At 48.8% G+C, this 15,423-nt stretch overlaps 2 protein-coding genes across 3 annotated transcripts in view; both read left to right on the top strand.

The window, feature by feature from the left end:
- pnp4b (purine nucleoside phosphorylase 4b) overlaps positions 1-15,423 on the top strand; it is a 392,972-nt gene that overhangs the window by 204,836 nt on the left and 172,713 nt on the right. The gene's annotated exons all lie outside the window — the stretch shown is intronic.
- Positions 1,909-12,434, top strand: pi4kb (phosphatidylinositol 4-kinase, catalytic, beta). Its single transcript, XM_034553992.1, is given in 14 exon segments — positions 1,909-2,022; positions 3,067-3,210; positions 3,212-3,680; positions 3,794-4,147; positions 4,501-4,545; positions 5,471-5,698; positions 5,771-5,998; positions 6,078-6,187; positions 6,307-6,411; positions 6,551-6,674; positions 6,757-7,022; positions 8,144-8,276; positions 11,670-11,790; positions 11,869-12,434. Coding segments are annotated over 13 exon segments (2,481 nt in total). The 5' UTR covers positions 1,909-2,022; positions 3,067-3,094; the 3' UTR covers positions 12,051-12,434.

Below are 15,423 nucleotides of genomic sequence, written 5' to 3'. Positions count from 1 at the left end.
TCTGTGCTATCAAGTGCTCTAAAACCTGACTGAAATTTCTCAAATATATTATTATGATTCATAAAAGCTAGAAACCACTTTTTTTAAAACTTTTGATAAAATATATATTTTGGGTACTTAAACCTATATGGTTTATAATAATACTTCATCATTTATGATTGATTAATACTCTGAATCTTTAAAGATTAATGTAGTAGAAGTACAATAGTTACTCTGAGATGGAGGCGAGGACAGTACTTATGGTACTTAAATACTTAATATAAGTAACTTAAATGTACTTATATACATTCCACCACTAATTAATTAACTTATATTTTACAATATAATTTATATTGCGATTTAAAATAATAATAATAATAATAATAATAATACTACATTTGATTTATATTGCGCTTTTCATAAAACTCATAAAAAAATCATAATAAAAAGATATAGAATAAAAACATAAAGCACGCAACCTACAGTCCTGGCCTCTAACAGACCGCTTCACATGACTCCAGTCCTGGCCTCTAACAGACCTTCACATGACTCCAGTCCTGGCCTCTAACAGACCTTCACATGACTCCAGTCCTGGCCTCTAACAGACCTTCACATGACTCCAGTCCTGGCCTCTAACAGACCTTCACATGACTCCAGTCCTGGCCTCTAACAGACCTTCACATGACTCCAGTCCTGGCCTCTAACAGACCTTCACGTGACTCCAGTCCTGGCCTCTAACAGACCTTCACATGACTCCAGTCCTGGCCTCTAACAGACCTTCACATGACTCCAGTCCTGGCCTCTAACAGACCTTCACATGACTCCAGTCCTGGCCTCTAACAGACCTTCACATGACTCCAGTCCTGGCCTCTAACAGACTGCTTCACATGACTCCAGTCCTGGCCTCTAACAGACCTTCACATGACTCCAGTCCTGGCCTCTAACAGACTGCTTCACGTGACTCCAGTCCTGGCCTCTAACAGACGTCTTCACATGACTCCAGTCCTGGCCTCTAACAGACCTTCACATGACTCCAGTCCTGGCCTCTAACAGACTGCTTCACGTGACTCCAGTCCTGGCCTCTAACAGACGTCTTCACATGACTCCAGTCCTGGCCTCTAACAGACCTTCACGTGACTCCAGTCCTGGCCTCTAACAGACGGCTTCACGTGACTCCAGTCCTGGCCTCTAACAGACTGCTTCACATGACTCCAGTCCTGGCCTCTAACAGACCTTCACATGACTCCAGTCCTGGCCTCTAACAGACCTTCACATGACTCCAGTCCTGGCCTCTCTCCACTGGCTCCCTGTTCCTTTTAGAATGGATTTCAACATTTCAATGATGTAGCCTGGGTCTGGCCCCAAGCTACATCATTGAAATGTTAGCCCCATATGAGCCAGCTCGCAGCCTTAGATCCTCCGGTGGGGCCCTTTAAGGCCCTTCAAGGCCCTTCAAGGCCCTTCAAGGCCCTTCTGGCCGTTCCAAAGTCAAGGCTTAAATCAAAGGGTGACCGTGCTTTTGCCATCCGAGCCCCTCGACTTTGGACCGACCTCCCTGAGGGGAGAAGACAGAATCAGTAGCTTCTTTTAAATCACTTCTTAAAACACATTTTTATAGAACTGCTTTTAAGTGATGTCCTTTTAAGCAGTTCTTTGGTTCCCCTATTTTAGTTTGTCTGTTGTGCTTTATTTTGTATTTGTAATTTTCTATTCCTCTATTGTGTTCATTGCCTCATGTATTTTCTGAAATGTTTACTTGTGTTGATGTTATGTTTTTACCTTGCTTCTATGCAGAGCACTTTGTAAACCCTGTTTTTAAAGGTGCTATAAAAATAATTGTATTATTATTATTACCCGCAGTACCCGCAGTCGTCGCCGGTGGCGCTGCTGCGCCGGAAACGGACCGTGAACGTAGCAGCAGAAGAAGAAGAAGCGGCGCCTCCTGCCGGAAGCTTGCTGTTGTTGACATGACGCTCAGAGAGCTTCAATGGAGACAAACTGGAGATAAATCTTCTTCTCAAACGACCACGAAGCGGCCAGCAGGTAAGACGGACTCACCTGTGGACACCGGACACGTGACCGCGCCGGAAGAGCGTTAGCTTAGCATTTAGCTACAGCTTTAAAAACCAGCCGAGCGGAGTTCAGCAACAGTTGGCCTGCTAGTTGCCGGTGTATGCTAAGCTAACGGCTAACAGCCGGGCTAGTTCGAGAGCTGACTAGTTAGTTAACCATTCTACTAACTAGTGGACTGGTTAACCGTTTGTAACCAGCTGCTAACCAGGCCCGTGCTGCGTTCACTGGTTAGCAGCTCAGCTTGAAGCTAAGCTAACAGGATTTAAGTGTTTTATTACAACCAGAAACACCACAGAGTACATTCTGAACAGTAAAAGGTACAACATGTACCTCTGAGATGTAGTACAGTATAAAGTACTACATGTACTTGAGTAAATGTACTTTATTACTCAAACTAAATACTTCATAAATCCGTCAAAAAGAATTCTTCTGTTTTAGTTCTTTTACGATCTTTTCCTGAAAGTCTGTTTTCAAACAGATCATCTATTAGTTTTAATGTTTAATATTAGAACAAAGTTCATCTGAAGCTGCATAAGTGAAATGAGTCATGTGACTTCATCTTCATCTCTTAACAAGAAAACTACTACAATCTCTTTTATAATATTTATATATAATATTAATGTTAAAATAAAATGTGATCAGCTCATTTCAATAATAATAATAATACACGTCACTGAATCAAATGAAAACTCTTCTGATTGTTTGGCAGTTTTAAACTGACAGGAACTTTTGAATCAATTAATTAATCAATCGGTCTCTGGTCATCGTTAACCTCTGTGTGCTTGTGACTGGTCTCAGATCTGCTTCATTCACGCGTCAGTCTTTGTTTGACTCCCTCTGTAATCTGCTCAATGGGATTACACACACACACACACACACACACACACACTGTGAAGCAGCTGCTGTCATGTGACCTCATCATCATTTGGGTCTCATTTATTTATTTGTATATATCTGTTCGTTTATCTGTCATTGGGAAGAGAGCGTTGACCTTTGACCTGTCCTCTGTTTCAGTGGAGGAGGGCGGAGCTTCCCAGCGGTCATGATGGAGGACACGGAGTCCGAGCTTTCCCCCGCCCCCTCTGATCAGGACAGCCCCTCCTCCTCCCCCTCCCTGTCCCTCCCCTCCACGCCCTCGTCCTCCTGCGGCCCCCCCCCTGGCCGCCACCCCCCCTCTGGGCGTGATCAGCGAGGGCGTGGCGGAGCTCGGCCCGGTGATCGATGCCGAGGTGGCCCAGCAGGCGTGTCGGGAGGTGCTGCAGCAGGTGAAGCTGACTCAGGCGGACGGCGCTGAGCCGCAGAGCAGGGGGGCGGAGCCAGGGGCGGAGCCGGCGGGGGCAGACGACCCCGAGGGCCCGGCCCCCGGCTCCGTGAAGAGCGCCCGGCGGCGCCAGAGACACAACCCCTCCAAGCAGTCGTGGCTGCTCCGCCTCTTCGAGTCCAAGCTGTTCGACGTGTCCATGGCCATCTCCTACCTGCACAGCTCCAAGGAGCCCGGCGTGCAGGCCTACATCGGGAACCGGCTCTTCAGCTTCGGCCACGACGAGGTGGACTTCTACCTGCCGCAGCTGCTCAACATGTACATCCACATGGACGAGGACGTGGGGGACGCCATCAAGCCCTACGTGGTGGGGGGCGGCCATGTTTATATGTATATTTATATTCCCTGTGTGACCTTTGCCCCCCTCCTCATAAACTGGTGTATTCCCTGTGTGACCTTTGCCCCCCGTGCTGCCTTCAGGTGCACCGCTGCCGTCAGAGCATCTCCTTCAGCCTGCGCTGCGCCTGGCTGCTGGGCGCCTACTCCTCCGACATGCACATCTCCACGCAGCGCCACTCTCGAGGGACCAAGCTGAGGAAGCTCATCCTGTCCGACGAGCTCAAACCCGCGGGGTCCCGGGCCCGCAGGGACCACCTGACCCTGACGCCGTTCTGCCCCCTGGGGGGCCCCGGGCCCCCGGGGGGGGAGCACGGCCTGTCGCCCTCCAAGCGCACGCACCAGCGCTCCAAGTCGGACGCCACCGTCAGCATCAGCCTGAGCAGCAACCTGAAGAGGACGGCCAGCAACCCCAAAGTGGAGAGCAGCCAGGACGAGGTGAGACCGGCTCCTGGGGGGGTCAGGGGGGTCCGGACAGAGTTCACTGGACAGGAGCCCAGAGAGGAGGGGCCACGGAGACTGTTTACTTATATAATTTAGTCAACGAAGCAAATTAAAACTCCTTTTAGTGCCTAAAAGTAAAACCATGAATAATTATTCTACTGCTCTATTTGATGATGAAGACGTTGCTTATGAAAGTCATGAAACTTTAAATATTGTTTAATATAATAACTGACGAGGTCATCGAGCCGCCAGCGCTCCTAAACCAAATGGTCCTTCCTGTCAGAGGAGGCGTACGAGTTGTTCATAACAGTCCACGCCCTCTGACCTCTGACCTCTGACCTCTTCAGGACAGCAGCACCAGCTCAGACAGTCTGGAGTTTAAGACTCGTCCCGTAAGTTCACCAGCATCGTATTCTCCCTCCAGGGTGCATTGTGGGAAATGAAGTCTTTGATGGAGGTTGTGGGTTCTGGTTCCGGATGTTCTCATCAGTAATTCTTTATGTTTCTGTTGGATCCAATCAGCTGTCTCATGTTGTGGGTGAACCAATCAGAACGCAGGATGATGGTCATGTTTCCTCTCTGAATCTGTGTCGGGTCTGCTCTTTATATTCATGTGTTCATATATTCATGTGTTCATATATTCACGTGTTCATATATTCACGTGCTCATCTGTTCACGTGTTCATATATTCACGTGCTCATCTGTTCACGTGTTCATATATTCACGTGTTCATGTCTTCACGTGTTCATGTCTTCATATATTCACGTGTTCATATATTCACATGTTCATATATTCACGTGTTCATATATTCACGTGTTCATATATTCACGTGTTCATGTCTTCACGTGTTCATATATTCACGTGTTCATGTGTTCATATATTCACGTGTTCATATATTCACGTGTTCATATATTCACGTGTTCATGTGTTCACGTGTTCATATATTCACGTGTTCATATATTCACGTGTTCATATATTCACGTGTTCATATATTCACGTGTTCATATATTCACGTGTTCATATATTCACGTGTTCATATATTCACGTGTTCATGTGTTCATATATTCACGTGTTCATATATTCACGTGTTCATATATTCACGTGTTCATATATTCACGTGTTTATATGTTCATGTGTTCATATATTCACGTGTTTATATATTCATGTGTTCATATATTCATGTGTTCATATATTCATATATTCACGTGTTCATATGGAAACCAACAGTAAACCAGTTTTATTTACTGTTGGTTATTAGTGTGTCCGTATATTGGTCATGTGACCTCCAATGAACACATGAATATATGCCCCCCCCAGCCCGTGCGCCTGGCCCCCCAGAGGGAGTTCATCAAGTCTCTGATGGGCATCGGGAAGCGTTTGGCCACGCTGCCCACCAAGGAGCAGAAGACTCACCGGCTGATCTCAGAGCTGTCGCTGCTGAACCACAAGCTGCCTGCGCGGGTGTGGCTGCCCACGGCGGCCTTCGACCACCACGTGGCGCGCGTGCCGCACACGCAGGCCGTGGTGCTGAACTCCAAAGACAAGGTCAGAGGGCACGCCGCGCCGAGCGCTCTGCCGGGCACCTGACCTCGCGCTGACCTCTGTGACCCCCCTCAGGCGCCGTACCTCATCTACGTGGAGGTCCTGGAGTGCGAGAACTTCGAGACGTCGAGCGTTCCCATCCGGATCCCGGAGAACCGGATCAGGAGCACTCGTTCGGTGGAGAACCTGCCGGACTGCGGCATGACGGCGGACCAGAGGGCCGGCAGCTTCTCCACGGTCCCCAACTACGACAACGACGACGAGGCCTGGTCCGTGGACGACATCGGGGAGCTGCAGGTGGAGGTGAGCCAGATCCGTCTCTTAGATGCCTTGAGGAACCGCAACGGCGTTCTCACGAGCACGCTGTCGTTGCTTCCCTCAGCTCCCGGAGATCCACACCAACAGCTGTGATAACATCAGCCAGTTCTCCGTGGACAGCATCACCAGCCTGGAGAGCAAAGAGCCGGTGTTCATCGCTGCTGGAGACATCAGGTCTGGACCACGTTAGAGACCCCTGGCCCCTCAAATATGTGTATAGAACAATGGACCTTCTGTAGACCACGGTTCCTTAACACGGTTCCTTAAGCAACGTGATCATCTGCATGTTGCAGGCGCCGCCTGTCGGAGCAGCTGGCTCAGGCCCCCACCACGTTCAAACGAGACCCCGAGGACCCGTCGGCGGTGGCCCTGAAGGAGCCCTGGGAGGAGAAGGTCCGGTAGGTGGAGTTCCGGGTGGAGGAGGTTCCTTCATCACGCTTCATGTCTTGATGTTCTGTTCACATTGAGGCCCACATAAATGACCAGGTTTCAGACTGTAGATGTTTATATCTCTAACTGTATGGTTCTGTCCTCCAGGCGCATCAGAGAAGGTTCTCCTTACGGTCACCTCCCTCACTGGAGGCTTCTGTCTGTTATTGTTAAATGTGGAGACGACCTCAGGCAGGAGCTGCTGGCCTTCCAGGTGCTGCAGCAGCTGAAGGTACGGCCGTGACATCACAAGGTCACATGATCCAAACGCACCAATGAAAGCCAGCAGCCTCATTGTCGCCCTTGTCCTGCAGTCCATCTGGGAGCAGGAGCGGGTCCCCCTGTGGGTCAAGCCCTACAAGATCCTGGTGCTGTCGTCGGACAGCGGCATGATCGAGCCCGTGATGAACGCCGTATCCCTCCACCAGGTGAAGAAGCAGAGCCAGCTGTCGCTGCTGGACTACTTTCTGCAAGAACACGGCGCTCCGACCACCGAGGCCTTCCTGTCCGCTCAGAGGAACTTCGTCCAGAGCTGCGCCGGGTACAGCCTCATCTGTTACCTGCTGCAGGTGAAGGACAGGTGAGAGACACACACACACACACACACACACACACACAGCCTCATCTGTTACCTGCTGCAGGTGAAGGACAGGTGAGAGACACACACACACACACACACACACACACACAGCCTCATCTGTTACCTGCTGCAGGTGAAGGACAGGTGAGAGACACACACACACACACACACACAGCCTCATCTGTTACCTGCTGCAGGTGAAGGACAGGTGAGAGACACACACACACACACACACACAGCCTCATCTGTTACCTGCTGCAGGTGAAGGACAGGTGAGAGACACACACACACACACACACACACACACACACAGCCTCATCTGTTACCTGCTGCAGGTGAAGGACAGGTGAGAGACACACACACACACACACACACACACACACACACAGCCTCATCTGTTACCTGCTGCAGGTGATTGACAGGTGAGAGACACACACACACACACACACACAGCCTCATCTGTTACCTGCTGCAGGTGATTGACAGGTGAGAGACACACACACACACACACACACACACACACACACACACACAGCCTCATCTGTTACCTGCTGCAGGTGAAGGACAGGTGAGAGACACACACACACACACACACACACACACACACACACACAGCCTCATCTGTTACCTGCTGCAGGTGAAGGACAGGTGAGAGACACACACACACACACACACACACACACACACACACACACACAGCCTCATCTGTTACCTGCTGCAGGTGAAGGACAGGTGAGAGACACACACACACACACACACACACACACACACACACACACAGCCTCATCTGTTACCTGCTGCAGGTGATTGACAGGTGAGAGACACACACACACACACACACACACACACACACACACACACAGCCTCATCTGTTACCTGCTGCAGGTGAAGGACAGGTGAGAGACACACACACACACACACACACACACACACACACACACACAGCCTCATCTGTTACCTGCTGCAGGTGAAGGACAGGTGAGAGACACACACACACACACACACACACACACACACACACACACACAGCCTCATCTGTTACCTGCTGCAGGTGAGAGACACACACACACACACACACACCTAACACGACAGTGTTGTAACCCCTGACCTTGTCCTCACAGGCACAACGGGAACATCCTATTGGACGCTGAAGGTCACATCATCCACATCGACTTCGGCTTCATCCTCTCCAGCTCTCCCAAAAACCTCGGCTTCGAAACGTCCGCCTTCAAACTCACCACCGACTTCGTGGATGTGAGTTCACCATTTCATCAGATCGTCGGCACAGAGGAGGTTCTAGTGGTCACTGAGGAGGTTCTGTAGTAGGAGGTTCTAGTGGTCACTGAGGATGTTCTGTAGTAGGAGGTTACTGAGGAGGTTCTGTAGTAGGAGGTTCTAGTGGTCGCTGAGGAGGTTCTAGTGGTCACTGAGGAGGTTCTGTAGTAGGAGGTTCTAGTGGTCGCTGAGGAGGTTCTGTAGTAGGAGGTTACTGAGGAGGTTCTGTAGTAGGAGGTTCTAGTGGTCACTGAGGAGGTTCTGTAGTAGGAGGTTCTAGTGGTCGCTGAGGAGGTTCTGTAGTAGGAGGTTCTAGTGGTCACTGAGGAGGTTCTGTAGTAGGAGGTTCTAGTGGTCGCTGAGGAGGTTCTGTAGTAGGAGGTTACTGAGGAGGTTCTGTAGTAGGAGGTTCTAGTGGTCACTGAGGAGGTTCTGTAGTAGGAGGTTCTAGTGGTCGCTGAGGAGATTCTGTAGTAGGAGGTTCTAGTGGTCGCTGAGGAGGTTCTGTAGTAGGAGGTTCTAGTGGTCGCTGAGGAGGTTCTGTAGTAGGAGGTTCTAGTGGTCGCTGAGGAGGTTCTGTAGTAGGAGGTTCTAGTGGTCGCTGAGGAGGTTCTGTAGTAGGAGGTTCTAGTGGTCGCTGAGGAGGTTCTGTAGTAGGAGGTTCTAGTGGTCACTGAGGAGGTTCTGTAGTAGGAGGTTCTAGTGGTCACTGAGGATGTTCTGTAGTAGGTTACTGAGGAGGTTCTGTAGTAGGAGGTTCTAGTGGTCGCTGAGGATGTTCTGCAGTAGGAGGTTCTAGTGGTCGCTGAGGAGGTTCTGTAGTAGGAGGTTCTAGTGGTCGCTGAGGAGGTTCTGTAGTAGGAGGTTCTAGTGGTCGCTGAGGAGGTTCTGTAGTAGGAGGTTCTAGTGGTCACTGAGGAGGTTCTGTAGTAGGAGGTTCTAGTGGTCGCTGAGGAGGTTCTGTAGTAGGAGGTTACTGAGGAGGTTCTGTAGTAGGAGGTTCTAGTGGTCACTGAGGAGGTTCTGTAGTAGGAGGTTCTAGTGGTCGCTGAGGAGGTTCTGTAGTAGGAGGTTCTAGTGGTCGCTGAGGAGGTTCTGTAGTAGGAGGTTCTAGTGGTCGCTGAGGAGGTTCTGTAGTAGGAGGTTCTAGTGGTCGCTGAGGAGGTTCTGTAGTAGGAGGTTCTAGTGGTCGCTGAGGAGGTTCTGTAGTAGGAGGTTCTAGTGGTCGCTGAGGAGGTTCTGTAGTAGGAGGTTCTAGTGGTCACTGAGGAGGTTCTGTAGTAGGAGGTTCTAGTGGTCACTGAGGATGTTCTGTAGTAGGAGGTTACTGAGGAGGTTCTGTAGTAGGAGGTTCTAGTGGTCACTGAGGAGGTTCTGTAGTAGGAGGTTCTAGTGGTCGCTGAGGAGGTTCTGTAGTAGGAGGTTCTAGTGGTCGCTGAGGAGGTTCTGTAGTAGGAGGTTCTAGTGGTCACTGAGGAGGTTCTGTAGTAGGAGGTTCTAGTGGTCGCTGAGGAGGTTCTGTAGTAGGAGGTTCTAGTGGTCACTGAGGAGGTTCTGTAGTAGGAGGTTCTAGTGGTCGCTGAGGAGGTTCTGTAGTAGGAGGTTACTGAGGAGGTTCTGTAGTAGGAGGTTCTAGTGGTCACTGAGGAGGTTCTGTAGTAGGAGGTTCTAGTGGTCGCTGAGGAGGTTCTGTAGTAGGAGGTTCTAGTGGTCGCTGAGGAGGTTCTGTAGTAGGAGGTTCTAGTGGTCACTGAGGAGGTTCTGTAGTAGGAGGTTCTAGTGGTCGCTGAGGAGGTTCTGTAGTAGGAGGTTCTAGTGGTCGCTGAGGAGGTTCTGTAGTAGGAGGTTCTAGTGGTCACTGAGGGGGTTCTGTAGTAGGAGGTTCTAGTGGTCACTGAGGATGTTCTGTAGTAGGAGGTTACTGAGGAGGTTCTGTAGTAGGAGGTTCTAGTGGTCGCTGAGGATGTTCTGCAGTAGGAGGTTCTAGTGGTCGCTGAGGAGGTTCTGTAGTAGGAGGTTCTAGTGGTCACTGAGGAGGTTCTGTAGTAGGAGGTTCTAGTGGTCGCTGAGGAGGTTCTGTAGTAGGAGGTTCTAGTGGTCACTGAGGATGTTCTGTAGTAGGAGGTTACTGAGGAGGTTCTGTAGTAAGAGGTTCTAGTGGTCGCTGAGGAGGTTCTGTAGTAGGAGGTTACTGAGGAGGTTCTGCAGTAGGAGGTTCTAGTGGTCGCTGAGGAGGTTCTGTAATAGGAGGTTCTAGTGGTCACTGAGGATGTTCTGCAGTAGGAGGTTCTAGTGGTCGCTGAGGAGGTTCTGTAATAGGAGGTTCTAGTGGTCACTGAGGATGTTCTGTAGTAGGAGGTTCTAGTGGTCACTGAGGAGGTTCTGTAGTAGGAGGTTACTGAGGAGGTTCTGTAGTAGGAGGTTCTAGTGGTCGCTGAGGAGGTTCTGCAGTAGGAGGTTCTAGTGGTCGCTGAGGAGGTTCTGTAGTAGGAGGTTCTAGTGGTCGCTGAGGAGGTTCTGTAGTAGAAGGTTCTAGTGGTCGCTGAGGAGGTTCTGTAGTAGGAGGTTCTAGTGGTCGCTGAGGAGGTTCTGTAGTAGGAGGTTCAAGTGGTCACTGAGGATGTTCTGTAGTAGGAGGTTCTAGTGGTCGCTGAGGATGTTCTGTAGGAGGAGGTTCTGTAGTAGGAGGTTCAAGTGGTCGCTGAGGAGGTTCTGCAGTAGGAGGTTCTAGTGGTCGCTGAGGAGGTTCTGCAGTAGGAGGTTCTAGTGGTCGCTGAGGAGGTTCTGCAGTAGGAGGTTCTAGTGGTCACTGAGGATGTTCTGTAGTAGGAGGTTACTGAGGAGGTTCTGTAGTAGGAGGTTCTAGTGGTCGCTGAGGAGGTTCTGTAGTAGGAGGTTCTAGTGGTCACTGAGGATGTTCTGTAGTAGGAGGTTCTAGTGGTCACTGAGGATGTTCTGTAGTAGGAGGTTCTAGTGGTCACTGAGGAGGTTCTGCAGTAGGAGGTTCTAGTGGTCACTGAGGATGTTCTGTAGTAGGAGGTTCTAGTGGTCACTGAGGAGGTTCTGCAGTAGGAGGTTCTAGTGGTCGCTGAGGAGGTTCTGTAGTAGGAGGTTCTAGTGGTCACTGAGGATGTTCTGTAGTAGGAGGTTCTAGTGGTCACTGAGGATGTTCTGTAGTAGGAGGTTCTAGTGGTCACTGAGGAGGTTCTGCAGTAGGAGGTTCTAGTGGTCACTGAGGATGTTCTGTAGTAGGAGGTTCTAGTGGTCACTGAGGATGTTCTGTAGTAGGAGGTTCTAGTGGTCACTGAGGAGGTTCTGCAGTAGGAGGTTCTAGTGGTCACTGAGGAGTGTGTGTGTGTCTCTCTCTCTCAGGTGATGGGCGGTCCAGATGGAGACATGTTTAACTACTACAGGATGTTGATGCTTCAGGGTCTCATAGGAGCCAGGAAGCACATGGAGAAGGTTCTGCAGATAGTGGAGATCATGCAGCAAGGTAACACACACACACACACACACACACACACACACACACACACACCTGCCCCAGGTGTTCACATGTGCCCCCCCTCAGGAACCCAGCTGCCCTGCTTCCACGGCTCCAGCACCATGAGGGGCCTGAAGGAACGGTTCCACATGAGCCTGACGGAGGAGCAGCTCCAGATGCTGGTGGAGCAGCTGGTGGACGGGTCCATGAGGTCCCTCACCACCAAGCTGTACGACGGGTTCCAGTACCTCACCAACGGCATCATGTGACCTGTGTGTGTGTGTGTGTGTGTGTGTGAGCAGCGTGAACAAATGAAGAGACTGATGGTCCTCCTGTTTTATATCTGGACTGCAGAGACGATGAGCCTTCCTCTGTCGGTCTTCCTCTTTTATTGTCTTCTATTCCTCCTTTTATTCCAGTTTGTTTGTTTGGTTTTTTTTATTCCAGTTTTTTTCTCTTTTTCTTTTATTCCAGTCTGTTTCTTCTTCCTTTTTCATATTTGGGCAGATGTCCCTGATTGGCTGCTCAGCCGGACTCTTAGCCAATCAGAGAGCAGCCCAGTTTTTAGTTTGAACTGTGAAGTCTTGTTTTAGACTGTAAACCACTGATCCCAGACCAGCGTCCTCTGACCATTAAAACAACCCAACTCTGTTTGTTCTTGTGATGATTTATTTAAAGAGTTTTAATAAAGTGATTTCTCTTTGTTGTGATTATTTGTGATAACAGATGTTATTAGGTTCTTCGTAGAGGAACCTAATGTATTTCTAGGAATTATTCTTATTCTCCTCTCAGGTTTTTTACCTTTTTGGGGCCTTTATGCCAAACCTCCTTAAATCTGGTGAGAAATGAGATATTTGAGGTCTCTCATTTGGGGACAAAGAAATGTCTCTAACGCCCTTTTGGGAAACAATGACTGATTGTTCTGAACTTTGGACACAAAGAAGTATCCGTTGAAAATAAAATGCGCCTAATTAGATTTATGCCATTTTTAAAATTGTCAAAAAAAACGTTTTCCCATCTTTTCAACGTTGTGTGGGCAGAACAATCTAAACCCCTTAGCGGTGAGGGGGTTAGGGTTATTATGGGGTCGGTACAATCTAAACCCCTTAGTGGTGAGGGGGTTAGGGTTATTATCGGGTCGGTACAATCTAAACCCCTTAGTGGTGAGGGGGTTAGGGTTATTATCGGGTTGGTACAATCTAAACCCCTTAGCGGTGAGGGGGGTTAGGGTTATTATCGGGTCGGTACAATCTAAACCCCTTAGCGGTGAGGGGGGTTAGGGTTATTATCGGGTCGGTACAATCTAAACCCCTTAGCGGTGAGGGGGTTAGGGTTATTATCGGGTCGGTACAATCTAAACCCCTTAGCGGTGAGGGGGGTTAGGGTTATTATCGGTTATAATCTAAACCCCTTAGCGGTGAGGGGGTTAGAGTTATTATCGGGTACAATCTAAACCCCTTAGCGGTGAGGGGGTTAGGGTTATTATCGGGTCGGTACAATCTAAACCCCTTAGCGGTGAGGGGGTTAGGGTTATTATCGGGTACAATCTAAACCCCTTAGCGGTGAGGGGGTTAGGGTTATTATCGGGTCGGTACAATCTAAACCCCTTAGTGGTGAGGGGGGTTAGGGTTATTATTATTACGTAATAAATCTGAAAATGTCACACAATGACAGAGGTCAAAGGTCAGAACAGCTTTATTTATTTCACTTTCAGGAGAATAAAAGCAGTAAAAATAATAATATTTAAATTATGTCAGTTTTTATAATAAATTATCTGTGTTGCAAAGGTTCCTTTAGGTTCTCCGCGTTGCAAAGGTTCCTTTACGTTCTCCATGTTGCAAAGGTTCCTTCACGTTCTCCATATGAAAAGTTTCCTCCACGTTCTGCGTGTTGAAAAGGTCCTTCACGTTCTTTCTGTTGCAAAGGTTCCTTCACGTTCTCCATATTGCAAAGGTTCCTTCACATTCTTTCTGTTGCAAAGGTTCCTTCACGTTCTCCGTGTTGCAAAGGTTCCTTCACATTCTTTCTCTAGCAAAGTTTCCTTCACGTTCTCTGTGTTGCAAAGTATCCTTCACATTCGCCGTGTTGCAAAGGTTCCTTCATGTTCGCCATGTTGCAAAGGTTCCTTCATGTTCTCCGTGTTGCAAAGGTTCCTTTACGTTCGCCATGTTGCAAAGGTTCCTTCACGTTCTCCGTGTTGCAAAGGTTCCTTCACGTTCTCCATGTTGCAAAGGTTCCTTCATGTTCTCCGTGTTGCAAAGGTTCCTTCACGTACTCTGTGTTGCAAAGGTTCCTTCACGTTCTCTGTGTTGCAAAGTATCCTTCACATTCTCCAAGTTGCAAAGGTTCCTTCATGTTCTCCGTGTTGCAAAGGTTCCTTCACGTTCTCTGTGTTGCAAAGTATCCTTCACATTCTCCGTGTTGCAAAGGTTCCTTCACATTCTCTGTGTTGCAAAGGTTCCTTCACGTTCTCTGTGTTGCAAAGGTTCCTTCACGTTCGCCGTGTTGCAAAGGTTCCTTCACATTCTCTGTGTTGCAAAGGTTCCTTCACGTTCGCCGTGTTGCAAATGTTCCTTCACGTTCGCCGTGTTGCAAAGGTTCCTTCACATTCTCTGTGTTGCAAAGGTTCCTTCACGTTCTCTGTGTTGCAAAGGTTCCTTCACGTTCTCTGTGTTGCAAAGTTTCCTTCACATTCTCCATGTTGCAAAGGTTCCTTCACGTTCTCTGTGTTGCAAAGGTTCCTTCATGTTCGCCATGTTGCAAAGGTTCCTTCATGTTCTCCGTGTTGCAAAGGTTCCTTTACGTTCGCCATGTTGCAAAGGTTCCTTCACGTTCTCTGTGTTGCAAAGTATCCTTCACATTCTCCATGTTGCAAAGTTTCCTTCACGTTCTCCGTGTTGCAAAGGTTCCTTCATGTTCTCCGTGTTGCAAAGGTTCCTTCATGTTCGCGATGTTGCAAAGGTTCCTTCACGTTCTCCGTGTTGCAAAGGTTCCTTCACATTCTCTGTGTTGCAAAGGTTCCTTCACGTTCTCTGTGTTGCAAAGGTTCCTTCATGTTCGCCATGTTGCAAAGGTTCCTTCACGTTCGCCGTGTTGCAAAGGTTCCTTCACGTTCGCCTTGTTGCAAAGGTTCCTTCACATTCTTTCTCTTGCAAAGTTTCCTTCACGTTCTCCGTGTTGCAAAGGTTCCTTCATGTTCTCCGTGTTGCAAAGGTTCCTTCATGTTCGCAATGTTGCAAAGGTTCCTTCACATTCTCTGTGTTGCAAAGGTTCCTTCACGTTCTCTGTGTTCCAAAGGTTCCTTCACGTTCGCCGTGTTGCAAAGGTTCCTTCACGTTCGCCGTGTTGCAAAGGTTCCTTCACGTTCTCTGTGTTGCAAAGGTTCCTTCACGTTCTCTGTGTTGCAAAGGTTCCTTCACGTTCGCCGTGTTGCAAAGGTTCCTTCACGTTCTCCGTGTTGCAAAGGTTCCTTCATGTTCTCCGTGTTGCAAAAAAAACTAATAATAAACTATTCTATTATTGGTCACACTCAAATTCCCAGCATGCACTATGAGTTTCACTTCTTGTCAGAGGTCAAAGTTCAATGAGGCTTCACAAGCTGATTTATAATAATTTATAATCTTTATGAATAAAACATAAATA

The sequence above is a fragment of the Cyclopterus lumpus genome, chromosome 16 (assembly GCF_009769545.1).
Source record: "Cyclopterus lumpus isolate fCycLum1 chromosome 16, fCycLum1.pri, whole genome shotgun sequence".
NCBI classification, from domain to species: domain Eukaryota; kingdom Metazoa; phylum Chordata; class Actinopteri; order Perciformes; family Cyclopteridae; genus Cyclopterus; species Cyclopterus lumpus.
The sequence above is the reverse complement of the archived record's forward strand: the minus strand, read 5'-3'. Positions and strand labels throughout refer to the sequence as shown.